The 26,840-nt window shown below is 58.0% G+C and overlaps 1 protein-coding gene across 7 annotated transcripts in view; it reads right to left on the reverse strand.

Annotated features, from left to right (window-relative positions):
• Positions 1-2,552: 2,552 nt before the first annotated feature.
• NAP1L4 (nucleosome assembly protein 1 like 4) overlaps positions 2,553-26,840 on the reverse strand; it is a 34,914-nt gene continuing 10,626 nt past the window's right edge. For 4 of the 7 annotated variants that reach the window (XM_081099524.1, XM_081099525.1, XM_081099526.1 and 1 more), the window contains exons 5-15: positions 24,954-25,095; positions 24,641-24,727; positions 23,241-23,372; positions 19,652-19,723; positions 14,797-14,936; positions 13,434-13,579; positions 10,434-10,456; positions 9,965-10,084; positions 8,456-8,485; positions 8,019-8,075; positions 2,553-3,594 (exon numbers count right to left, since the gene is read on the reverse strand). In XM_081099524.1, coding sequence (XP_080955650.1) covers positions 3,556-3,594; positions 8,019-8,075; positions 8,456-8,485; positions 9,965-10,084; positions 10,434-10,456; positions 13,434-13,579; positions 14,797-14,936; positions 19,652-19,723; positions 23,241-23,372; positions 24,641-24,727; positions 24,954-25,095 — 988 coding nt within the window. In that variant the 3' untranslated portion in view covers positions 2,553-3,555. Of the gene's footprint in view, positions 3,595-6,407; positions 6,442-8,018; positions 8,076-8,455; positions 8,486-9,964; positions 10,085-10,433; positions 10,457-13,433; positions 13,580-14,796; positions 14,937-19,651; positions 19,724-23,240; positions 23,373-24,640; positions 24,728-24,953; positions 25,096-26,840 lie in introns of all 7 variants that reach the window. The other 3 variants (XM_081099527.1, XM_081099529.1, XM_081099528.1) reach the window with 1 other exon arrangement.

Consider the following 26,840-nt stretch of genomic DNA (forward strand, 5'->3'; position numbering starts at 1 on the left):
AGTCCGGTGCAGCCACACTGGGTGGCGGGCGGCCAGCTGGCGGGGAGCCGAGGGCAGCCCACACGGGCGACGCCAGCAGGACTCCACGCCCACAGCCCTTCTCCAACCAGGGGCTCTGAAGCAGGAGGGCCGGTGAGGGAGAACAGCCCACCCGGAGTTCCCGCCACGGGCGCTGGGGGGCAGGACACACGTTCGGAGCAGAGGGGCCTCCTCAGGGCAGGACAGAGGTCAGCAACACCGAGACCAGCCTGGCTGACGCCGAGGCCCCCCCCCCACGGCGAGGCCCCCCACCCCCCCACGCCGAGGCCCCGGCCCCCCCCCACGCCAAGGCCCCCCCCCACGCCGAGGCCCCCCACCCCCCCACGCCGAGGCCCCGGCCCCCCCCCCACGCCGAGGCCCCGGCCCCCCCCCACGCCGAGGCCCCGGCCTCCCCCCCACGCCGAGGCCCCGGCCCCCCCCCCACGCCGAGGCCCCAGCCCCTCCCCCCCCCACGGCGAGGCCCCAGCCCCCCCCCCCCCCCACGGCTGGGGCAAGGCCTGGAGGAGCCTCCCAGCAAACCCCTCTGGGAACAGGAGCCCTGGGCGGAGGGGGTGGCTGGGCCCCAGCGTGGCCCCTGCACCACGAGACAGGAGCCAACAGGAGCCATGAGCCGGCACCTGCTGAGCTGCCTGGCCACCGCAGGGATGGACAGAGGCTGCCGCCAGGCGGTGGGTGACCACAACTCCTGACCCCTTAAGAGGAAAACAAGCGTTTTAAGTGGAACCCCCCAATGTGGGGGCTTTTGAAAAAGGAGCTCCAATGAGGTGTAAATCACACCCATCAACGACGCGTACCCACCTGAGGCCAGTCCAGCTGACAAACAGACACACCTGTGTGACCACTTCCTTCTCCGGACAGGGCCCCGCCGACCCCAGGGGATGCCGAGCAGGTCCGAGGTCAGACCCGGTCCCCACCGGCCCCCCCTCCCTCAGGTCATGCTTTCGAGATCCCTGTGTTGTGGGGGTCCTGATGCTGGGGCCACTCTGTTGTGGGGTACAGAGCATTGCCAGCACCCCACCTTTACTGCTGGCACCTGGCGGAAGCACTGAGCTGCCTGGGGAAGGGGAACCCCTCTCAGGCGAGGTGCCAGGAGAGCTCAGAGAGGGCAGCGGGACCCAGGCCAGTCTTGTGTGACAGGCGACACCCAGGTCGAGGGAGGCCACACAGCCTCGGCCAGAACAAGGGCGGCCTGGGGAGTCACCCTGAGGGCCGAGGGTGGGGGAGGGCAGCAGGGGCCGCAGGGACGGGGGGTGGCCTTGGACACCCTCCTGGTCATCAGAAAGCATTGTGCCGTCTGGGCCCAGAGTGGCGGCTGGGCTGGTGGCTGGGCGTATGGCAGTCCAGGGACCGTGGGGACAGAAGCAGCAGCCAGACAGGCAGTATGGGTCCTGGGCGGCTGCAGCTCCCAGGTGAGTGGGCCCTAGGGGAAGTGTATGGCGCCCGGAGCGGAGTGTATGTGGCTCAGAGCGGAGTGTATGGGAGCGGAGTGTACGGGAGCAGAGTGTACGGGAGCGGAGTGTATGGGAGCGGAGTGTATGCCGCCCAGAGCGGAGTGTACGGGAGCGGAGTGTACGGGAGCGGAGTGTATGGGAGCGGAGTGTATGGGAGCGGAGTGTATGGGAGCGGAGTGTGCGGGAGCGGAGTGTATGCCGCCCAGAGCGGAGTGTACGGGAGCGGAGTGTATGCCGCCCAGAGCGGAGTGTATGCCGCCCAGAGCGGAGTGTACGGGAGCGGAGTGTATGGGAGCGGAGTGTACGGGAGCGGAGTGTGCGGGAGCGGAGTGTATGCCGCCCAGAGCGGAGTGTACGGGAGCGGAGTGTACGGGAGCGGAGTGTATGCCGCCCAGAGCGGAGTGTACGGGAGCGGAGTGTATGCCGCCCAGAGCGGAGTGTACGGGAGCGGAGTGTATGGGAGCTGAGTATATGCCGCCCAGAGCACACTGGCCCACCCAGGGGCTCAGTCCCAGGGACACGCCCACTTTCCTGAAAGCCTGTGCTACGGGAGAGCTGGAACAGAGGGCAGCCTCCCACTCTCAGCCTCTCGTTTTCGCTCCCTTGGGTGCAGCGCTCTGAACGGGAATGGGAGCTGCCACTGTGGGGCAGCGGGAGAGGGCTTTCCCTGGAAGACTGTTCCCCAAGAGGCCCAGCGCTTCCCTGCCAGTGACCCGGGACACGCTCTGTGCAGCATCTCCGACCCTGCAATTAACCTGTGAACATGTGCTCACAGCCGAGGCCCAGGGCGGCCAGCGCCAGGCTCGCCTCTGCAGCCCGCCCTCGGGGGCGGGGGGACAAGGCCCGAGCAGCATCCTCAGGCGGGGTTCCGGGAGGAGCCCGCCCTCTCGTGCAGAGTGAGGAGCCAGCAAAGGGCTTCCCGGGGCCTGGAGACCAACAGGCAACTACACGCGGCCAGAGGAACAAAAGGAAAACCAGACACGGGCCCGGCCTCTGCCACACCTCAGAGCTGCGGGGAGTGCGACCACCCCCTCCCCACCCCACAGAGACACGCAGGCAGGCTCAGGTTTCACCACTTTAATAGATACTCTAACTAGTCTGTACAAATCGAAAACAGCATCTTCAGTTACAAATGTGTCTAAGTAATAAGGCTGAGCACTCCCCAGGCCTGGTCCGTGCGCCCGCCGTGGGCCCGTCGCCAGCTGCCAGGGACCAGGGACCAGGGAACGCGGTCACACACTCGGAGCCCCACACGCCAGCCAAGAACAGGTCGCTCTGAACCCAGGGCTTTAAGACACGATGGACGTGGGGCTGAGAAATGGGAGCTAAGGAGACGCAACACTTACACACGAGCACACCTGTGCCCCGCCCAGCCCTCCCCACAGAAGATGGGCACAGGGCCCTGCCTGGCTAAGAGGGGTCCCCACAGCAAGGAGACGAGCTCGCCACCAGCCGCAGTGGCAGGAGGGAGCGCATCCTCCCACACAGGCCTCGCTCCCAGAGGAGCCGCCACCACCTCTCCCCGTCCCCTCCCCAGGTCTCCAGTCACAAACATGGTTTCAGAAACCTGAGGACCAGCGCCAGCACGCACCCGAGGCTCACAGCGCAGAGGAACAAATAAATATGGGGATGCACCACCCACGCTGACCCTCAGCACGGTGGGCGCCACGACCCACCCCCACCCCGAGGAAAAGAAACCAAAGTAAGAGCCCCCGGCAGCACGGACGCTCCCCGGCTCCGCCGAGACAGACAGGGGGCCAGGGGGCTGGGCACGAAGCGGGTGTGTCTCCAAATGAGAGATGGGAGCAGATGCTCCCGACTTGTGTCCTGGGCTCGGGGACCTTCCCACCCCACATGGTCTACGGGCCCCCAAAGGTGGGCCTGGGGAAGTCTACTGAGCTGCACCCAAGGCCGCGGCGGGTGCGGGTTAGATCAAACCTCCTACTCCTGAAACGCATGTAAGTGGCCGCTGTACAGGTTAAGCAAAATAATAAGGAAAGAGGAAGTGAAGTGAAAACCATGCACTTGAACAAGGTTGGTGTGGGCGCTGCCGACAGGTCGCTGCTCACTGCTGCTTGCACTCCGAGGGCTGGCTGGGCTCCTTCTGCCAACGAGAGAGACAGGCTTGTGAACCGCCCACGTCCCTCCACCATCTCCCACCACCAGGAAACCAACACTCAACTGTGCACTAACAGGCCTGTAAAACAGTAACAAGCCCAGCTGGTGTGGCTCAGTGGCTGAGCGTTGACCTGTGAACCAGGAGGTCACCAGACTGAATCCAGGTCAGGGCACACGCCCGGGTTGCAGGCTCGATCCCCAGACTGGGGCGTGCAGGAGACAGCCGATCCATGATTCTCTCTCATCATTGATGTTTCTCTCTCTTCCTCTCCCTTCCTCTCTGAAGTCAGAACATATATATTTTAAAAAGTAATAAAAATATAAGCCAACTTCCCGGAGAAATGTCACAGCAGAGCTGCCTGTTTTGTTTAAAAGGCCCGTGAGACCCTCTCATTCTGGGCAAGGCAGCAGGAGGCCCGGGCAGAGCGGCCCACTTGTCAGCAAGTGACAGGAGACCCGCTCCCAGGCTGGAAGGCAGCTGGGGGCTCTGGGTGCCCAGGCACTGCCCGGTGAGTCAGCACAACACCCCCTCCCCCGACAGGATCCACACTTGGATCTGGATGGGCTCCTGTCCCAGCCCCACGCCCGGGGGGGCTGCCTCTTCCTCAGGGCCCCTCTCCTTGATAATGAGGAATGCCCGGAAAGCCACGACTCCAAGATCCACAGACAAGCCGCCACCCTCCCAGGAGCCCCCAAGTGGGAAACCTATCCTTCCAGATAAGGTAGAGGGGAGTCCCCCCACCCCTGAACCACTTCAGTGTGAGCTGTCGTGTATAATCCGACCACTGGAACTACACCTGCGCCTCATGAATGCTGTGGGCAGCAGAGCGGGTGCACCCATCCATCCGAGCTAAGATTACCAACCTCTCGGGACCCCATCCGGCATGCCTATGGCCTCAGCACCCAAGGGCCGAGAAGAAACACCTGGGACGCCGCCGCCGACACCCTCAGGTGTGAGCTGGGCTCCAGCTGGTCTTTGGGAATCACGTTTAAGGGATGACATGCACGTAAAGGAGGCATACAGACAAGCAGCAGCCTCGGACCCGGGTCCAAGCTCCCGATTAGCACACGAAATGGAAGGAGCAGAGGACAAGCCGGGACCCACAGGCTGGCCCTGTGTCTGCCCAGCCCTGCCCAGGGCTGGTGGCAGGCCTCTCGAGGCTGGGGGCCCTGCCCTGTCACCTGAAACACCAAAACAACAGGCCAACCAGCAATCCGAGCCGACAGAGCTCGCACCAAGCAGCGTCCTCTCGGGGGAAGAGCCGCGTGCTGGCCCCGAGCTGCGGCCGGAGCAGAGTGCTCAGGAGCCTGCAGAGGTGACGGGGGCTTCCCCGCCCTCGACATAAACGACACACCGTGTCATGTGACGCAGGGACGCTGTCAGCTACACTGTGGCTTACGCAGGGGACACGAGCTGCCTGCTGGTCTAAACGCCATCCCCGCGTGGCTGTGAAGACGCTAGAGGAAGAGTCCTCGCCCACACCAAGGCCAGGAGGGGCTGTGGACACAGGACAAAACAGAATGCAGGCCGAGCCTCCTGTTTCATGCCAGTGTGATGGCAGCATGGTCACTCCATGCCGATGATCAAGGCAGAGGAGTTGGTGTTTCAAAGGCAAAAACTTATAGCCCAAACCTTGCCAATCCGGGGACCACAGAAGGGTGGCTTGAGCGGCTAACAAGCGCCGCTGGGCATGGCGCTCCGGTCACCCAGGTCCTCCGCTCCGAGCCCAGGCTGCACAGCTTGTGATGCTCAGAGGAGCCGGCAGGTGGGGAGTGAGCTTCAGGTGCAACCTGGCAGCCAAGCTCCTCAGACACGTGGGCGCAGCAATGCCAACACGCAGGCAGGTGACCGGCCCTGACCTAGCGCCCAGATCCTCTCTTCACTGCGGACGCACCTTCAGCCTGCTCTGCGCCCCCACGAATGTGACAGGACAGTGCGACAGACCCTCAAAGGCCCCACCTGAACTCGCACCAGCACCAGGCGCCTCTGACAGGAAGCCCCGAGTCCCGGCTCTCACAGGCACAGCCCAGGAACCACTGCCTCTGGCCGTAGAACCCGACTTCCCGCTGCCTGCGTGTCTGCCTCCGGTTCCCCGCTTCTTCCCGCTGCTGCGCCCCAGCCTGGCAGTGCTGAGTGTCGACAGGTGAGCCCAGGATGACCCACGCCCCTGCAAGTGGCCTGGGCTTGCTGCTGCTGCTGCTGCTGCTGCTGCTGAGACCAACAGCTGGATCTGCCGCTGAGTTAGAACCGCAGAAACCTCAACACACGTGCTAATGCCCACACCACACGGCAGTCGCTTTTCAGGTAAGAAACTGGCACAAGCTCGGCCCCCCACTACCCACTGGCTGCACAAGGAACAGAGGCACGTCCAGAAACATGGCGGGGTCGACTCCGACTGCCTGTGAGCAGGGGTGGCACAGGCACAGGGACTGAGGGAGCAGCAGGGGTGGGGAAGCCGAGACTGTCTCCAGGAGGCCCCGGCAGACTGCCCACCTCCCAGGGCCTCCCCTCTGCCCTCTTTCTGGAGGGCAGTCCTGTCGTCGAGAAAAACGCCACACCAGTGACCCCTTGGCTACGTGGGCAGCAAGAAACACTGGGCTTGGCAAGCAGGACCCAGAGTGGTGGCGGCTGGCCGGTTCCACAGGCACACACGGCCCCACACACGACAGCTGGTCAGGAGGCCCGTGGCCGCCTGGTCCGTGCGCCCGCACAGCAGCCTGCTCTGCCCGTCACAACAGCATTGTCATAAGCACAGATCAACAATTTGGAAGTTAGGAATGAATGGAATTCCACCTTACCTAGAAACGCATGATTAACAGACAAAAATTACACCTAAACGGGGAAAGAAACGGAAAGGCAGGGTCAGCATGAGGAAAGGAAGCGCACACGCTCTCAGGAGGGAGCAGCCCCATCTCACGTACGGAAGGAAGGGCTGCAGCTGCGGCTGAGCACAGCCTCCACGCACAGCTTGGCCTTCCCCGACTCTGCTGCTCTCCACTGCCGCCCAGACTGACAAGTGCCTCTGCACAGGTGCCATCTGACAGAGGGACAGAGGGACGGGGGGACAAGGGGACAGAGGGAACAGGGAGACGGGTGGGACAGAGGACGGGGGGACGAGAGGACAAGGGGACAGAGGGAACGGGAGACGGGTGGGACAGAGGACGGGGGGACAGGAGGACGAGGGAACGGGGACGGGGGACAGGGCCTCACAAGGACAAGCCTGCGTCTGCCCACACGGCTGACAGCTCTAGCATTCACAGCACTACCCACTCCCAACAAACACCTCGAGACGTCATGGGGTGAGTGCCAACAATCCTCTCCCTTCTGCCAGGTCACGTGCCATGTGGTGACAGTGCCCAGAACGCAGGACGTGAGGGGACAGGACGGACACCAGGAGGAAACAACAGGAGCCGAGCGCCAGCTGCCGGTGAGCCGCGCCCCAGGGCAAAGAACACACCTGGGGCTCGGCACAGCAGTGTCAGGGTCACCACCACCCAGTTCTGTTAGCTCACAGACACCCCCCAACTCCTGTCCCCCAAGCGTGAAGCACTCAGGGCCAGGCCCCCGGTCTGCGCCTCTACAGCTGGCACTCAGGTGCGCACAGGTGTGTTGAATAGTTACCGTGACGGACAGGCCACCATGAAACGATGAACGCTTCGGTGAGCGCATTTACAATCTGCCCCCCGCCCCTCGTTCCCCAGCAGGAACTCCCGCGGTGAGCATGCGTGCACAGGGACACGTGGTGGTACAGACGGTGACAAGACCAGGCTTTGCATGCACAGGGTCGGGCACAATGCACTTGGGGAAAGATGGGGACACGCACACGGTGAGCGGGAGGCGCACTACGAAGGCCGGTGACGTGAGGAGCGAGTCCTTGGGAGGCCGCGCTGCAGTTAGTGCGCGACAAGTGGCAAAGCACCTGGTTTCAGCCAATCAAGAGCAGGAGTACAACTCCGGACTCACAAGTACAATTAATGGGGCTGTTCACTCATTTTTGTCATTTTTTATAAAAAGCTTCCTAGTTTATTTTAAATTATGAGTAATCTAGACTTAATTTCTAAGCATTCTCAGCCCAAGTACAATTGTAAATTATACTTACATTTTCATGCCTCTATTTAAAAAATAAGGACCCCCCCCCCCCAATCAAAGTGCTATCTTTGCATCCTTTCCAAAAACCAGCACACAAGTGCATCTGTGTGTCAGTGACATCATCACCAGCACGAGACCAGGCGAGGGACACAGCCCGAGCAGAGCTGGGGAAGGAGGCACTGGCCACTCGCACACCCGCCGTTCCAGGCACTGAGCAGTCCCGCTCCAGTGTTCCTGACACCCCGCCACCGTTCTAATTGGAGGAACGCGCCAGGTGCCTCGCCCAGTGCCTGGGAGTGGGCAGTTCCAGAGCAACTCACCTTGAGGCTCGCGTCGGCATCGTCCTCTTCCTCCCCCTCCTCGTCGCCTTCCAGCTCCTGTGTGGAGAGGAGTGAACAGGACTTCACACTAAAGTCATGCTTCAGTTCAGAAGGAAAGCAATCGCTACCCACAACTGACTACGTCCTTTGGACTCATAATTTTTCTGAGTATTAGGCCTGAAATCAACATATCGCTGATTCTGTGGATTGAACCATTATTTCCTAAGAAGCTTTTTCATCAGCCAAATGCAGGGTCCAACGGGACCTGCTACGGCACCTGCCATCGATCTGCAGTTCTCAGCAGGGCCCACGCCTGCCGTGTCACACAAAGGGATGTAACAAGGCCCCGGGGCTCACACGCTGTCCCCTCCGCAGAGCAAGCCGAACCCCTCCCCGCCCACCGGGGCATTGAGCTGCCACATACAAGCTGGCCTTACCTCCTCTTCTCCTTCCTCACCTTCTTCAAACTGAAAAAGAAGGGAACAGTTTAGGTTTTGAAAGTGTGGAGGCAACCCGGCCGACACTGCCCTGTCCAGGGCCCACTGGTCAGGCCTAGGAAAGGCCGGCAATCCTGCTCGGACTGAGCAGAGGGCAGCGTGACTCCAGGCCAAGTGCTGCAAGCCATCTGCTGCTGGGCATGCCTGGGCACCAATGCCACGGCTGGCCAGGGCCAGCGCTGCAGGAATGTTCACTCACAAGCCCTGCCCCATTAATAGGATGCCAGTCAAAAGGACTAATAATGGGGGTGAAGAAAGGAGACTGCCAGCTTGGGTGTGCTGGGCCAACCAGGAAACTGGCCGATGCTGAGCTCAGCACACAGCAGCACACAGGAATCTATGGATCATTTTATGTCTCCGACAGACTCAGGAATGGGTCTGCGGGGCTTCTACGGGCACCCTTTCACGGGGGCCTCCTTTAGAGAGATCCCAGAGGCCTGTCTCCAACCCATCTCACACTTGGTAGAGCTGGTTATATGTGGGGGCGCACAGCCCCTGGGACAAGCAAGACGGCCCAGGAGATGGAAGACACACCAGAACTCCTGCCTTCACTTCGTCGTGTGACCAGCATTTCCTAAACCCTAAGTCTTCGCAAGCACGTGACGTGGCCAAGCACGGGCCCACAACGCCCTCCCGCCCGAACCACACAGCCCAGCAGGGCCTTCAGCACAGGAGACTGAAGGGAGCAGGCCTGCATGGCGACGGGTGCAAGGGAGCAGACCTCACAAGCAAGGAAACCTGGAGGCACCAGGAGCCGCCAGAGCTCTAAAAGCAAGGCATAAACATCACCTGAAACGCCCCTCCAGCAACAAGCTACACAACAGAACTTGGTACCCAGCCAGCGTGGCTCAGTGGGTTGAGTGTCGACCTATGAACCAGGGGGTCAGGGTTTGATTCCTGGTCAGGGCACAGGCCCAGGTTGCAGCTCGATCCCAGTGTGGGTGTGCAGGAGGCAGCCCATCACTGGTTCTCATCACTGGTATTTCTCTCTCCCCCTCTCCCTTCCTCTCTGAAGTCAGTAATATATACACACACATATTGAACACAACAGAGCTTTGTGACCAGTCATCAGGACCCAAGGCCCCCTGGGCTGTGAAGGAGACTGCCTCAGGTGATGGACACAGGACTGGTAGGTCCTGAGAGGTGTGCTCGGGGCCACCCCCACTCTGGCTGGGGACGGCTGGTCTCCGCGCAGCGATCTTTCTGCAGAGCGCGGCCCGCACCCCTGTGAGGTCACGGAGCCACAGGCCAGCACGAACTGGCTCTGCTGCTGATGAGCGCGTGGTGCGGTCAGACCTCTGTGAATGAGGGTCCCTCCTGTTTGGCTGGGACCCAAAGCTGACAGGGACCGCCTGCCTCCCCCACTGCGGGGACCTCTCTGCTCCCTCCACGTCCCCCCGAACACCAACAGCAGCCATGTGTCCTGGGCCAGGCTCCGCAGACACATACATTGTCGTCGTCCTCTATGGCCTCCCCTGTGAAGTACAGCACGGCCCTCGGGACGATCCGCTCACGGAAGAAGTGTCCGATCTCAAAGTCGGAGGCCAGCGTGAACTCGGAATCTTCATCCTGCGAGGGAAGCCGGCGTGGTCACTCCCTTCAGCTGGTCACTCCCTTCAGCGGGACTGACACTGTTCTCACATTCCCGCCCCGTAAAGGGATTACAGCCCCAGGGCCAGCACTGCCCGGCAACAGGCCACGAGTTCAGCTGCTTTAAAGGCACAGCAGTGCAATGGCAGGGAGGCAGCAAAGTGCAGCCCAACGGGGAACAGAGGGCAGTGAACACAACCCCCCGACCCCCCCCCCCCCCCCCGCCGGGTTCCGGGAAGAGGAACAGGTTACAGAGAAGGTAGGTAACTACTGAGGAAATGCACACTCTACAGCCAGGAAGAGGCTTTCAGTAACGACACAATCTTACCAGCGATTCTCCATCCCCGGACGCTGGAAAAAACAAAACACACCCGGTTACAGTGAGAAGCAAACGCCGGCCCCACAGGAAGCGCAGCTGCAGAGAAAGCGAGCGCCTCCCAGCTCAGCCTTCCCCGCACCTGCTGGTGGGCGCCCACAGCACCTGTGCCCGCTCCCCGCACGCCTGGGCCCTGGGCGGGCCCCCAGATGCAGGATGCCAACCTTCTGAGGCCCTGACAGCAGTTCAGGATTAACGGGTGGAAAGGTGGCTACGTGGCGGCTGTGGCCACGAGTGCACCTGCGCTGTGAGTAGAGCTTCAACTCGTGTCCTGCAAAGCCTCACGTGACCGTGCAGTAGACAAGGGGACTGGCCCTGAGCTCCCCACCCCAGAGAGGTCAGCACTGCACTCCTGTCTGTGTGGAGGAGGAAGGAGCGAACACGCCGACACCTTCCTGCACGTGAGGAACTGCCCTGTGGGCCGGGAGTCACTGTCGCTGCCCACCCCAGAGAGGACGCCGAGATTAGGTTCCACACATGACAGACTGGGCTGAACTGAGTCCGACAGGCAACCCAGTCATTAAATCCGCCCTCAGTGAAGCCCAGTGACATTCAAATCATCAAGGGATTCGAATCCCTAATCTTAGCGGTGCTGGTCCGAGGCCCTCACTGAACTGCAGGCCTCAGCCCTGCCTGTCCATCCTCTGGAGTCTCCGCCTCTCCCCTGGCTGTCAGCGAGGCCGTGCAGCGAGGCCGTCACAGCGAGGCCGTCACAGTGAAGCCGTCATAGCGAGGCCGCTGCAGTGATTGTGCAGTGCCAGCCACTGTGGAGACAGTGGAGGCCCAAGTGCCAGGGTCGAAACACCACCCACGAGGCAGCGGTCCCCAAGCCTTGGCACACGAGCACCCCACGGCTGTTTAAGGTTCAGATTTGAGGGCCCGGCCTGAGGGTTAGGGATCAGCACAAGGACCTCCACCAACGTGACTTCTGGACCCGTTTTGTGGGTTTAAGGACACAGAGGCCACTGGACTGGCCATTTTATGTTTCCTTCATTTCAAAAATCATGTCATCAATGTTGACGTTTTTCTTGGCTACCCCATCCCTGCCTCCCACTCTCACCTTGTTTTCACAGAGCTCATCACGTGTAGTGATGTGCATGTGATTGCTTTGAAAATAGCAACTGAAGCTATCATGTACGTCCATAAAGGTCTCCCCCATTAGGTGTGCAGTTGAATGTTGCCTGGTACACTTGGTGTTGTGCAGCCACCACCACAATTCCAGAAACCACCCCCACAAAGGATCAATCCCCAAGCCCGCGAGTCTACTTCGTTCCATTTTGATTTTATCAAGTATTTTAAATCCAGTTTTAAGGAAACTCCCCCAAAGCGCCTCTGTGTCATGACTCCACCAGGCTCCCGAGGGATCTCCCAACCAGGGACACTAAGAGAGCACAGTCATGGCTGTTCTTACCCCCAAACCAACACACACCGACACCTTCTGGGCTCCAAGACAAATCGCAGAAAATAGCCACGATGAGACCGGACTGCGAGCTGAGCGGGAGCTGGACGAAGGGGCACTAGCTCAGAGACAAGGTCAAAGCCAACGGCTCAGGCCTGAGGAGCTGCGTGAGGCGCCGGAATGACAGCCCGAAGGCGCCTGGTCCTGCGGCAGGGCCGCAGCTCATCATCTCAACCTGGCTTTAAGCGTGGAAGGTGAAGAGCCAATGGGTCCTCTCGTTCCCTCGTATCCGTGCTGACACAGCCAACTGCTCCGCCTTCACGTTCTCTCAGGATTAGAAAATTACACTGAGGTGTCCCAATAGTTTACTCTCAAAGCCAGCAGCTCACCTTTCCAGCTCGAGACCCATCTTTACTTTATCGCTCGGGGGAAACAACACTCAAAACGGAAGCTTCCAAGCTCTGCTTCGGCCTCAAGTGCCTCTCAATGGAGATGCACACACGGAGCGCCACGACAGATACATTTCCAAGCGCCCCGGCCCCACCAAGTCCTGGCTGGGGCAGAGCTGCAGCGCAGGGGCTGCGAGCAGCCTGGAGACGGAGGGAGGCGTGGGAGGCCCTGCAGGCACTCTGAGCTTCCTACCATGGAGCCTGGGGTGCCGCCTTGTCCTCCCGTCCTGCTGCCAGGGTCCCGTGCTGCCCCCCTGCACCCGTGAGCACAGGTGCCTCTGACACAGCGCCATCCCCTTACCAGCCCAGCTCGCAGGGGCCAGGACGGACCCTGGGGCTACGAGCTCTTTCACAGAAGCACAGGCCCCGCTACCCAAAGGCAGAGGGTTCCTACGAAACTGTTCTTAAGCGGAAAGGCGGAAAGCCAAGAAGCAACTATCATTCATTTAGACGGAAATGTTTTTGTGTTCTCAGAACCAAAAAATAACTTACAAATCATACCAAATGGCACACAGGGCCTAAAATAACACCAACATACGGTACAAGCAGGACGATGTGATAAATACACACTCTGCATACCTGCCAATCTCGAGTGGCACTTTACCCACCAGTCACCACTTCGCTGCTGGCAGTACCAGCCCTGGTTGCTTTCAAGGTGCCCTGTGCCTACACACGGTACGGATGGCGGGTGCAGGCAAGATCAGCACACACACTGCGTCTTTATTTTGCTCATAAAGATGGACGTTCCGTCCAACCTTACGCTGAGCGTCACCCTGCGGAGCTCCTAGGCTCTGCTCACACCTTAGTGTGTGTCCTGCTAACAAAGGCACAGGATCACGGGCAAAGCCCAGGACCCGCCGCCAGAGCTGGGGCTGGAGGTGAAGGTGCTGAGCGTGGTCCTGGGAACGGGCTCAAGGTGCCGCCGTCCCAGCAACAGCTCATGTAAAAGAAACGCTGAATGCTGTCACCTCTCACCTTCTCTCGTAAACACCAAAAACCCTCTCCGATTTCTCTGGGTCAGTAGGACAGATGCCCGCCAGCAGGTCTTTGGTAAAAGCCGAGCGGCAGGACAGGGCCTTCTGGGAAGCAGGGGACACCCCTCACCTTTCAGCGGACTGAAGAAGTTGAAAAAGGAATCATTGGGGACTTGCTTGGTGATGGTTCTGACGGTGCCTCGACCCTTGTGTTTCTGCTTTTTCTTGATCGTTTTGACGGTAACGTTTTTTCCTTTCTTCCAGTCAATAGTGCACCTGCAGGGGCACGACAGCCACCAACACACACTTCAGGAGAAAAGCCGACCACAGTGCAGAGAACAAGCAAACCACGACTCTACGCTTAACCTGGACAGTTTCATAAACCCACCTGCAAGCCAGCGTGACCGCGCATGAAGCTCACCTGCAGGCAGTGACAGAAACGGGCTGCCTGCCACCACCCTGACAAAGCGGTGCCTCAAGCTCGGGCTTCTGCCGGGCAAGGGCACCAGTACCCCAGGCCTCCTCGGCTGGAGGCTTGTGTGCGTCAGCCCAGACGCTGCAGCGTGTTTTCTGTGAACAACCCCGACCAAGGCTGGGCACAGGCACCTCCAGAGTCTGTCACCTGCTGCCCCTGGACAGCCCCCCCACCCTCCCCGAGTGCACCTGAAGTCACCACTCAAATCCCAATTCTCAAGGCAACTGAACTGAGTGGGACAAGCTGGAGAAAGGAAGGTGGCCCCCGCCAATACCAAGGACCCGGACACAACACAGCAGGTCCCCGTGTGCTGCGAGGTGGGTGGGGCACAGCTGCTTTCTAGCCCTTGAACCACCTTGGACCACAGGTAACCCCTGACAGCACCTGGACGGTGCCGGCCCTAGAAGCGCCGGAAAGCCAGGCCTCCTGGCACCAGGGCGGCCCGGACAGTGGCCCTTTCTAACCCTCACCACTGAGTCACGAGGACTTTGAGGTCTGAATTACTCAGACGGAGGGTCATGAGGACAAGCACGAGGTCCCAGCGGGTAAAATAACGTTTCAGTTGCGGAGAAACCAGTCCCAAGCATCTCCAACTGCCCAAGAGGAACAACTCAAACTACACTCCCTCCCTGGGGACCTACAGACTGGAGTCGCCAAGGTGCTCAACCCGAGTCCCAGGACAAGCACGCTGACCCCATCTGCAAAGCCAGCCCCTGGCGCACTGCTCTGCGCCGACTCATGTGGGCTGCCGGCCACAGCCGGACGGACGGGGCCGGGGAACCCGAGCCCCTCAGGAGAACGAGGGGCCGGGCCACTGCCCCAAAGCCTCCCATGTGTCCACGTGACACACTCCCCGGCGCTGCCATCACATCCCCCACAGAAAACGACTTCCTCTTCGCCCACTGGGCTTCAGGGCAAGTGAAAGGCTTCCTGCTTCGCCCTCATTTCTCTCTGACGCAGTTCTCAAGTCACCTCCCAGTTTCGCTGCCGAGAAAAAAGGTGAAACGGCGTTCCTTACCCATCACAGTCAACTATTTCAGGGCCTTCGAAGGAGAAGGGGTCGGCCTTATCCGGCTCGGACTTCATCTTGTACGTTTTGGTCAGGACTGAATTGGTGAAGTAGTCGTTGGGCTCAAAGTGGAACTCTAACACAAAAGACTGAAGACAGAAACGCAGGGTGAGCGCCCAAAACTCTACAGCAGGGGTCCTCAAACTACGGCCGTGGGCCACATGCAAATACAAATATTGTATTTGTTCCCGTTTTGTTTTTTTACCTCAAAATAAGATATGTGCAGTGTGCATAGGAATTGTTCATACTTTTTTTTAAAACTATAGTCCGGCCCTCCAACGGTCTGAGGGACAGTGAACTGGCCCCGTTTAAAAAGTTTGAGGACCCCTGGTCCACAGACACCCAGCGACAGACTTGATGAGCCACACCGTGCTTCCGGGGAATCAGCTCCCCCGCAGCAGGACCCACAGGCAGAAGCCCACAGTGTGGCTACGTGACGAGAGAAACGTCTTTACTGCAAAAAGCAGCGGCACAAAGGGAAGGCAGTGACGGGGCGTGTGCGTCTCCTCCCGGGGAGGCCGGGCTCTTGGTGCGGTGGAGGGTCTGGAGGGAGAAACTGGGCAGACAGCCCCGCCCTCCTCTCCTTCCTCCCTGGGAGGCAGGCAGAGCGGCTGTCCTTGCTCCGCAGTGAAAGTGGCCAGACCCGTGGGGGAGAAAAGGAAACACAAGCCACAGCCGGGACACGTCCCTGCGGCCACGGCCACGGAGCAGTCCGCACCCTGGAGACAGCCTCACGGGGAATGGGCCCAGGTGTGCATGGCAGCAGCCACGGCCAACAGAGGACACTCACACTCGGGCACCGAAGCGGAGGAGAGGTAAGAAGACGGCGACTAGCCAGCGTTCTGGGGAACCAGCAGCACTCACACAAGGCAAATGGCTTTATACATTTTTTTTTTTACGTTTTGTGTTTACAAATTTCCAGTATATTTTTTCTTTAGATAGATTCCAGAGAGGAAGGGAGAGGGAGAGAGAGACAGAAGCATCAATGATGAGAGAGAATTACGGATCGGCTGCCTCTCGCATGCCCCCTACTGGGGCTCAAGCCCGCATCCCAGGCATGTGCCCCTGACTAGAATCGAACCCAGGACCCCTCAGTCCACAGGCTGACATTCTATCCACTGAGCCAAACCAGCCAGGGCTACAAATTTTTTAAGAATCTATTTTTATTGATTTCAAAGAAGATGATAGAGGGAGAGACAGAAACATCCATGAGAGAGAATTATGATCAGCTGCCTCCTGCACGACCCCTACTGGGGATCGAGCCTGCACTTCGGCACGTGCCCTGACCAGGAATTGAACCAGTGACCTCTTGTTTCCTCGATCAACACTCAATCACTGAACCACACTGGTCGGACTGTAAATAGCGTTTTGAAGGACAACTTGGCAATATCAAAATAATTAATGAACTAAAAAAGCCATCTGTGACCTCATACCACTATCTTGAGGAATGCATTCTACTTGAGATGCTGAAGGGAGGCAGGAATCTGTGCTCACGCGTTCCCCTCCGCCCATTCGTAACGGACAAAGAAGCCTGTCCTGGTGCGTGAGGTAAGGAGCGTCTGTGAAGGCCAAGTCTGGGTTCAGGCCGCCTGGGGCAACCCCACTGCTCGGAGGGCTGAGTGGTTTCGGGAGTGGAAGTGACACCTCTCCCCCCGAGTTGAAGATTGACCCATGGAAGCAGCACTTAGGACACAAAAGGGGAGTGAAACAGGGCTTTCCAAAGAGGGGGTGAAGGGGGAGAAAGGCCACGACAGCACAAGGGCAGACACGGGGGGTCAGAGCCTGGGGAACACCCACGTCCAGTGTCTAGAAGGGATGGCGCAGGCTCTGGCCGGGGGATGTCCACTGACCTTTGCCAGAGCCATGTAGGCTGGAGAGGAAGGATGGTCAACAGATTCAAGTCCCTGGTCTGGCAGGTCCAAGTTCAGCAGGACAGGCAGGCAGCCTCGGGGAACCGGGTCCCTGTCCCTCCCTCCCAGCATGAAGATGGAGGTGGGAGGGGCCACTGTGGCCATGACCACAATGCGGGCGGGCTGGGCCAACGAGCCTTCTGCAGGAGTCGGCCCCTCAGCACCTGTCCTGTCCGGGGAGAGTTCTTCCCCTTCCCCTCTCGCCCCACGTCCTCCCCACCCAGTGTCATTTCTTTTCTTCCTATTTTCTGACTCTTCTTCCCCATGGCCTCTGTTTATCTAGAATAACCCGAACGCCCTGGGGTGAATTAAGGTGTTTAATGGACCAACAAAAAGGGCCCAGGGGGGAGGGCACCGCCTTCGTGCCCCCATCCCACACGTCAGTTAATGGTGCTCTCTGCCCAGCAGCAGAGGCGGGACTACTGTCTTCACCACAGTCACACCGAGAGTAGGAGCAGTCCCGCCTCGGACAGCCCCGTGGTTACGGTGGACAAGACACGTGAGATTCTCTGTGCTGCTTGAAATTATTTCAAAATAGAGACCAGTACAGGTTATTATTACAAGAAGGAAGTGTAAGACCCAGTGCCAGGAGGAGCGGAACTGACCGCCTCTGGGCCTCACTGATGCTCACTCCCCTCCAGCGGCCCAGCCATTACACTAAAAGGACTGTCAGAAGCTTAAAGACCCGGGTTCCAGGATGCTGACCATGAGGCAACCATTCAGAACAGGGGGTGGGGCATACAGGGAACGCTACGTAACCATCTACACCAAGAGGGGCAGTAAGAACGCTGTCCCGCCCAGCAGAGCGCCTGTGGCATTGGAAGAGCAGCACGACAGTGTCTGCTCGCGCTCGCTCTCACGCCCCTTGCTGCCATGTCAGAGCAGTGGCGCGGAGAGGGAAAAGCAGGTGCGGGCTGGCCCCTTCGTTCTGAAGCGAGGTGGGTCTTCTTTGCAGCTTTAATGTCTTAGATGGCTCATAATAACCTGACAGGGTAAGACTTAGGGGAACTGGCGGTGGCGTATCTCTAGCCGCTGGAGGCTGCCGCATGTTCTCTAAGTTCGTAGAGTGAGCACACAGGACTCACGAGGAAGACTGGCTCGTGGCCACGCCGCTCAGGCTCCAGTCCTCGGGGAGCCACATCCGACACGTGGGCAAGAAAGAAGAAAGGGAACCAAGGGAAGGATGAATGGCAGGTGAGAAAGCAGTGGAAGGAAAAACTCACAGCATCTTACAAGAGTGCTCGTACTGCGAAGAGCATTCACATCGTTATCAGCCCGCCATGGCGGCAGGTGGTCCCCAGAGGGCGCTACAAGCCTCTCACAGTGAGGAGCCCAGACTAGGGGAGAGGCTGAGAGGAGGGCCCCAGGCCACCCCAGAGGCTGCAGTAGGAGAAAAGGGGTCACCTCCGCCACCAGAGTGGCCCTCAGCCTGGAGCAGGCATCTCTGGCTCATGCCCACACCTCCCCTGCAGAAGGAGAGCGGATGTCCCCTCGGGAGTTCAGCAGACAGGGAAGGGAAGGGACATAGATGGGCATGTCTCCCGGTCCCACCTGCAGCACGAGGGAGAGAAATACACTCACCCGGGCCCTCATGCCCTCCCTGGGGCCGGGCTGTGACAGGGAGGGCGGGGAGGGGAGACCCGGGCCAGCTCCTGGCCAAGGTCCCCAGCCCACAGCCCGGTGCTCGTCTCCAAGACCTGAGACAGAGCCACCAGCGAGCCAGTCAGTCCCGCCACTGACCTGCGGCGGCTCTGGATGGAGCCCGCCAGCCACCGCCAGACGGACAGGCCACGCGCAGGGCTCCTAGGAGCCCAGCCCAGCTGGACGGATGCGCCTTCCAACTGCTCCCAGGGGAGAGGGAGGGCTGGCTGGGCCTAATGGCAGGCAGACCACCCCCCACACTAACACGCTGTCTGTCTCAGGGGTTCTGGGAAGGGGTTTGTGACACATCAGAGCAGGCGAGCATGTTTTCAGTCTTATCTGCAGGTTGTTCTTTTTAAAAATCCTCATCCAAAGATATGTTTTTATTGTTTTTTTAGAGAAAGAGGAAGGGAGGGAGGGAGAGAGGGAAGAAGAGAGAGGGGAGCATTGATGTGAGATAGAAACATCCATCAGTTGCCTCCCGTACACACCCTGACTAGGGATCAAACCTTAGCTTAGGTGTGTGCCCTAACTGGGGATCAAAACCACTACCTTTTTAAATAAATAAATAATATATATATATATATATATATTGATTTTTTACAAAGAGGAAGGGAGAGGGATAGAGAGTTAGAAACATCCATGAGAGAAAAACATGGATCAGCTGCCTCCTGCACACCCCCTTCTGGGGATGTGCCCACAACCAAGGTACATGCCCTTGACCGGAATCAAACCTGGGACCTTTCAGTCCGCAGGCCGACGCTCTATCCACTGAGCCGAACCGGTTAGGGCCAAAACCACTACCTTTTGATGTATGAGATGAGGGCCCCAGCCAGGGTAGCCTGCAGGTGCTTTTTGGAACAGACACCTAGTAGGTTTTCTGTTAAAGTGCCCCTCTTATTCAAGAGAGTATATATATACTCACCACCCTTTCAAAGACACATGAGATCCTCGAAAAACCCAGGAGCCCCTCAGGGAAAGGATGTAGAGTAACAAACTAGTGAGAAGGCACAGCACCTCAGCGGACACCACGTGGGACAGGGGAGCCCAGCCCGGCCTGCCTCCTGCACCTGCCACCACCCAGCAGGCGGCCTGGGCGACCTGCCATGCTGCCCTAATCCCCACCAGCATCTCGCTCAGGTCCCCTGGCAGGTGAGTGACGGGTCTGATTTCTCGCCTTGGACCCAAGCCCTTTCTTCGCCTTCAGTGGCCTGACGCCCCCGGCACCAACCAGGAGCTCAATCAGTACTCACCATAGGCTGTCCAGGGTCTGAAAACTTCACTTTGATATCCTGCAGGTGTTTCAAGATCGGCTCATCATATTCCTAAACACAAAGAGGAACACAAAACCTGAGCTTTCTGAGAACAGCAGGCGTCCTTGCGGAGTGGCTGCTGCATCCCTCCTGGTGGTGGGCGAGCGGCCCTGGTGGGTCCTCTCCTGGCCAAGTACTGACTCCAGGGAGCCACCCAAGCTGCTGCCCGACAGCTGGTCTGAGAGCAGCACCTTCAGTGCTGGGACCAGGGCCCCGGCTGCTCTCACAGGGCCCTGTGCCTGGGACCGAGGTGCCGCCCCCCAGCAGGCCGGTCCGGAGCATCTCTGAAGAGACAGAACCACAGGAACCACCTGGATCAGCTACGGCCACGGCAGCCACCCCCATCACACGGCCACTGGCATGTGGCAATACATCTCCCGAACCCACAGCAGTCACTCAGTGTCAACAACACACACGAGGCGTGTCTGAGACCCACAGCTCAGGCATCACACGAGGACTTCCAACACGGCTGCACGCTTTCACTCTGCGCGTCACTCACACGCAGAGTCACCAATGTCTGCATCTGAGAAAGTCTGAGAGAGACCAACCACAAGAGGATGACGAGACTCGAAACCCAGCAACCACATCCTACCGAGGCGCTCACCTGTGAAAGTGACTTCTTGTTATTATGAGAGAGAGGAAGGGAGGAAAGAGGGAGAGAGAGAAACACTGACAGGGTGACTCCCGTGTGCACCCTGACCAGGGATCAAACCCGCCACCTTTGTTGGTGCCCAGGCTGATGCTCCAACTCACTGAGCCACACTGGCCTGTTCTTTCTTTGCCCCTGAAGTCTGGGGACTGAACTAAAAGATTTCTTGAGGTTCCACTGAGTTCTAAGAATTGAGCCTGATAAACATCAAGTTCCTAATTTTAAATTCTTTTAACACAGAACAACTACAAAAAACCAGCAACACAGGCACATACCAACTCTCTAGACAAAAGGGACCGCAGTCCGAGATGTCAGATCCCGCCTCCAGAGAACACCTGGCCCAGACTGCACGTCCTGGTGCGCCCTGCCTCGTGCTGAATGCCAAGGGGAACGTCACCACCAGTATGCTGCCCAGCGAGATGCCCTCATGTGGGACCGTCCCCCTCCTCCCTCAACCCGCAGTGCCCTCTGCTACGTCCCAAGTCCCTGAAATAACACCATGCTCCTCCCAGGCCTCGAGGACAGGAACTCCGTGGTCCCAGCGGAGCCCAACGTCCTGATGACAGGCTCAGAACTAGGGGCCCATAAGCTAGGCCCTGGGCACCACGGGGGGGCTGAGTGGAAGCTGCTGTCCGGACCCTCTAAACCAGCGGTTCTCAACCTGTGGGTTGCGACCCCTTTGGCGGTGAACGACCCTTTCACAGGGGTCGCCTAAGACCATCCTGCATAGCAGATATTTACATGACGATTCATAACAGTAGCAACGAAAATAATTTTATGGCTGGGTCACAACATGAGGAACTGTATTTAAAGGGTCAGAAGGTTGAGAACCACTGCGTCTAAACCAGTGATGGCGAGCCTTTTGAGCTCGGTGTGTCAGCATTTTGAAAAACCCTAACTTAACTCTGGCGCCGTGTCACATGTAGAAAGTTTTTGATATTTGCAACCATAGTAAAACAAAGACTTATATTTTTGATATTTATTTCATATATTTAAATGCCATTTAACAAAGAAAAATCAACCCAAAAAATGAGTTCGCGTGTCACCTCTGACATGCATGTCATAGGTTCGCCATCACTGGTCTAAACTCTCCTGCAGCATCCGCTCTGCCACCCCACGCAGAGCACCAAGCACTCAGTCGAGTCCATCTTCAGGAATTAACATCTGACCCGAATGGCCCCTCCGGCCAGACGCTGTCAGGTCAGTGCCAACGACCTTTCACTACTCCCTCCGATAGGAAACACTCTGGAGATGCCAGCCTGTCTTCCCACAGCTTTAAGACGCTCTGCGGCCTACACACCGAAGTAGGCCATGATACAGAGGTGCTGGGAGAATGAAGGAGACACCTCACTGACGTAGGCCTCAGCTACTGCCCTCAACACCAGGAAATGCGTGCAAGCAGCAGCCACACCATCCCTGGACGGCGACCCAGCACCAACAGCCAGGTCACCAAGCAAGTCACCTACTGGCACCAAAAGCCCCATCATGACAAGCCTGCCACACGCACAGCGTGCCCCACCCAGCAGCACATCAGAAAAGCAGCCCCAGGCCCACCCAGACCTGAGAAATCGGGCCCTGCGTGCCCCAGGATGGGCACAGCTACCGAGGTCTGAGAGAGCTAACCGGCTCTGCTCTGTGGCGACTTCCCACCCTGGGCACCCCAGAATCCGGGAACTTCTACCCACACCTGGGACTGTCAGGGACGTGGAGAAGCAGAGGCACTGAGGCTGCTATTGAGTTGTTTTTGTTTTGTTTTTCTTTGCTATTGAGTTTTAAAAGTTGCCCAGGTGCCTGGCTGGCGTGGCTCATTGGTTGAGTGTCAACCTATGAACCAGGGGGTTGCGGTTCAATTCCCGGTCAGGGCACAATTCCCGGGTTGTGGGCTCCATCCCCAGTGGGGGGCGTGCAGGAGGCAGCCGGTCAATGATTCTCTCTCATCATGGATGTTTCTCTCTCTCTCCCTCTCCCTTCTTCTCCAAAATCAAAAATATATTGGGGGAAAAACAAGAAGTTGCCCAGGTGATTCTAAAAAGCAGTCTGGGTGAGGTCTGCCATAGAGTCTTCAATTTTCCCAATGAATTTCTGACGTGTGGCAAGGTCTGGTTTTCTGAAACCCCGACCTGAACTTGTGCATGAAAAGGAGGGTCAGACAGGAAAACATGCTGTCGCAAGCCGCCTGTCTCAGACGCGCCCTGTCAGGTGAAGGGGAGCAGGAAATGCACTCCTCACATCCTGTCCTGAGTCTCGGCCCACGGAGACTGCACAACAGGCCTGTTTCATAGTTCAAATACCCACCAACGGAGAAGTGTAATAAGTATGTGTCAGTGCAAGTGTGTGCACACATGCACACACACGCACACATTCTCACCCCTCACTTCCCGCCTGTCCACATCAGTGACATGGAGAAGGGCTGCCCTAGCCAGGTGATTAGGGTCGATACGCCAAGGTTGCAGGTTCGATCTCCAATCGGGGCACACACACAGGGCAATCAATAAATGCGTAAGTAAGTGGAACAAACTGATGTTTCTACTTCTCTCTCTCTCTTTCTCCCTCCCTCCCTCCCTTCTTCCTCTCTGAAATCAATAAATTAAAAAACAAAACAAAGACCAAAAAAAAATGGAAAGGCGTCTGGAACCTGCTGACAGGCTTTCTGGGTGAGGCAGCAGCCCTTTCCCAGGAGGTGAACTGACCCAGGGCTCTGGCTCAGGCTGAAGGCTTCCCACTCCAGCTGCAGTAGGTGTGACTGGGGTCCCCACCAGGAATAACCCTCCTGTGAGGCCACGACTTCTCCAGAGTGGGGGTCCCAGGAGTGCCTTTCCCCTACAGTGAACCCCCGAGGAGCTCACACGCAGTCGGAAGACCAGGATGGAGCATGCTAACCTGGACCAGCTCGCTCAGCATGTCCACGTTTCTGAAGATGGTGAACCAGAACTCGGGGATCCCTCGGGGGGCGGGCTCCTCTGCTGCCTCGGCTTCTTTTTCTGTGATGACGACTTTGCTTTTCATGTCTCCCTACAAAGTAACAAAGCAGAACAGGACAGTTACCACCAAGCAACAAGTCAACAAATCCTCCACGCTCGACGCAGACCATCATTCCAGAATCCCGCACCAACTGCCGTCACAAACCCTGGTCCTCTGACCCTACATTCCAAGACCGCCGAGCAGGTCACCATGGAAAGGTTTCCGGGACAAAGCGTTCAAGGCACTCCGTCCAGACGTAATTCCACCAAACCATTTAAATTGGCGGAAAAGCTCCAGAGGGGTCAAAGGCCACATACCAGGCAAGGCTGTGCAGTGCTGGCTCCACGAGGCCCCCACCTGGGGGTGATCACCCACTACCACACGCAACTCCCGTGGCTTCCGCCACCAGAACTGCCAACCACTTTGTCCATCCAAGGCCAGGGAGACGCTCTAACTGCCGCCTCAGCCAGAGGCACTGTGCCCACACGAGGGCGGGGACCAGAAAGGCTAGGTGCCTGTGTAGGTCAGGGCCGCGGGAAGGTGGGAGTGCGGTGCTACTGGGACCTTACAAGGAAACGAGCGGAGAAAGGTTTTTCTTGAGCACAAAGGATCTGATTCACAAGGATACTGACCCGCAGCCACAGCTACGACCAGGCCAGGTTCTGCATGTTTTTAGATCAAAACACGTGGCTACCAAAACTAGCATATTCTTCACAAATGCCCATAAAAGTGAATTTTACAGATTGAAGCTACTTGTCTCCCAAACACAAGATCCGGCTGGCAGAGTGAACCTATGGCACTGGAATGGGCCGTCAGGTAAGAGGCTGCGAGCAGGTGATGGACAGGGTCCGTCACTGAAAGGACCCGTAGCCCACTGATCTCGTGGTCACGTGGCGAGGCGCTCTGGCCACCTCCTCCTACCGCTGGTCCTGGTGTTTCCAGTACACCCTCCTCACCACCCCGTCTGCTGGTGACCAGAGCACGCCTGGCTGCGCCCGTCACTGAGGCTAACGACCTCTGCTCATCGGATCTGCTATCTCCCTGCAGACAGTGCAGAGCTGCTCTGGGTCACTGAGCGACGCGGGGGACGGTGCCTGCTCCCCTGCATGAGCTGATGGCACCGTCAGATGCCAGGCCCACGGCTGCTCAGTATTCAGCCATAAGAAACCAACACCTGACCTCAGGGTGGAACAGCACCTCCTGCCAGGAGCGCTTTTCTTTGTAAAGTCATGTTGAGCATTAAGACCATTAAGAGACGTTTCTTGTGTGTAACAGTGCGAAAGAGAACGCAAGTCGCGCTCATTAAAAGAACAACTTACAGCCAGTTTGTCCTCCTCTTCATTCTCGCTGTGCCACTCGGATTCCGCATCTGTCGGCTCCACGTCACCAGTGACGAACTCCCTTCTCTAAGTGAGAGCGAGACCTTCTTAGAGTTATGTCATTCGGAAAGACAGGAGTTAAGGCCGTGAGTTTCCAAACAATGCCTATGAGAAGACTGAACCCTGGACGCTCCTATCACTTACTCTAAGCTTCGGTCTAGGACTTAAAGAACAGCTCGGGGTGATTTACTGGGCAATGTGGGTGCTCGGCCTCAACGGTCTGAGACGCGCGAATCAGAGGAGATGCTCCCACCTTGTCAAAGAGAGGCTGGTACAGCGCCGCGTACTTCCTCTCCAGGTCATGGACCTCTTCGTAGAACTTGGCTTCTATGTGAGCGCACTTCACCTGGAGTTGTTTCAATGCGTTGATTCTTCTTTTCACGGCTTTAGGTAAACTAAAGAGAAAGCAGAGAAGAAAACTGTCACATGCTTGCAACATCTCAGTGGCATGCTTTTCTGTTTTATTAAAATAAATTTAGGTTAACACAGAATTAACATCCTTACTATGAAAAAGAGATAAAATCATTAAGAAAAGGCCCGACCGGCGGGGCTCAGTGGTTGAGCGTCGACCTATGGACCAGGAGGTCACGGTTCAATCTCGGTCAGGGCACAGGCCCGGGTTGCGGGCTCCATCCCCAGTGTGGGGCGTGCAGGAGGCAGCCAATCCATGATTCTCTCTAATCACTGATGTCTCTCCCTCCCTTCCTCTCTGAAATCAATAAAAATATATTTAAAAAAGAAAAGGACACACATCCCAACGGGGAAAACAGTGTGAAGGAAGCTGAGGAAATAATTCACAAAATAAAAATAATCGAACACAGAAGAAACCTCCAATCTCATTAATTTTTAAAACATTTTCATTGATTTTTAGAGAGGGAAGGAGAGGAAGAGAAGAGCAACATTGACGTGAGAGCAGAACATCCATCAGCTGCCTCCTCCATGTCCACCACCAGGGATTAAGCTCACAACCTGGGCCTGTGCCCTGACCGGGTATCGAAGAAGCAACCTTTGGGTGCACGGGACAACACCCAACCAACTGAGCCACACCAGCTAGGGCCGTCCAGTCTCATTAAACGTCCAAAAGAATGTAAATTAAAAAGAACTCCTGCCATGGCGGCTGTGGCTCACCAAAGTCCCCTGTGCTGGGTAAGCCAGACCCAGGCCACCTCAGTGTGAAGGGCCTTTCCAGACCCCCGTCACCCTCCTAAAACGAGTGGGGGAGGTGGACACAGGCAACAGAGAAAGTTTCACAAGAGGCGACACACACTGCAATCTGTACAGCTTCCCTGCACGAGGTACACATTTTGAAATCATTTTCTAACTTCTGAAGTCGTCCTCATGCAGTAAGAATAAAAGGTTCTAAGCAAACCGGTCCCTGCTGTCCCCTGGCCATCCTGTCAGTGACATAACGACCGTCTCCCCACAACAGGCACCTGACGTGCAGCGTGTCTGTCCCCCGCTCTAAGCCCGAGAACTGGAAAGCACTGCCACGACTCTCCCACTGCTGCCCGCTGCACTGCAGCCACGGACAGCCTGCAGGTGCCTCCCAGCAGCTCCCGAGAGCCTGCTGTCTGGGCAAAGCACACCCAAGGGCCCCTCCCCTCCCTCACAGCCTGGAACACGCTGAGCCCTGCACTGGGAACCGTGGGGGTGGGGGTGGGGTGGGGGTGGGGGGGCGTCTGAGACCAAGCTCCGGCCTGACTGCCAGGCGGGAGTCCAGCAGCGGCCCTCCCTCCAACAGGAAGACAGCCCGGCCAGAAGGGAGAGCTGCCCAAGGAGCCCTCACTGGGCGGCACCAGGACACAGCCTCTCCCGAAAGAGCCACTGGTGGTGTTGCAGGCACTGGAGGTGAGTCAGGGAGGAATGGCTCACAGCTGACAGACACCAGGAAGAGACAGCGTCCCGCCCTCACCTGCACCCGTCCCCTGCCAACTCCTTCCCTGTGCTGCTCGACTCAGTCTCCCATGGCCACAGAACGGCCTGTGGGCCAGCGACCAGAGCGCCCACCTGCTGCGTTCTCCCCAGGTCTGAGTCCCTCTGCAGACCCTGCGCCCGAGCCAGCACTCCCCGCTGATGGAAGCACCATTCCTATTCTAAGGAACAGGGAAGTGGTTTTCCTTCTCCCTCGTTCCTGGAGGTT

This window comes from Myotis nattereri (genome assembly GCF_964212035.1).
Source record: "Myotis nattereri genome assembly, chromosome: 9".
Taxonomy (NCBI): domain Eukaryota; kingdom Metazoa; phylum Chordata; class Mammalia; order Chiroptera; family Vespertilionidae; genus Myotis; species Myotis nattereri.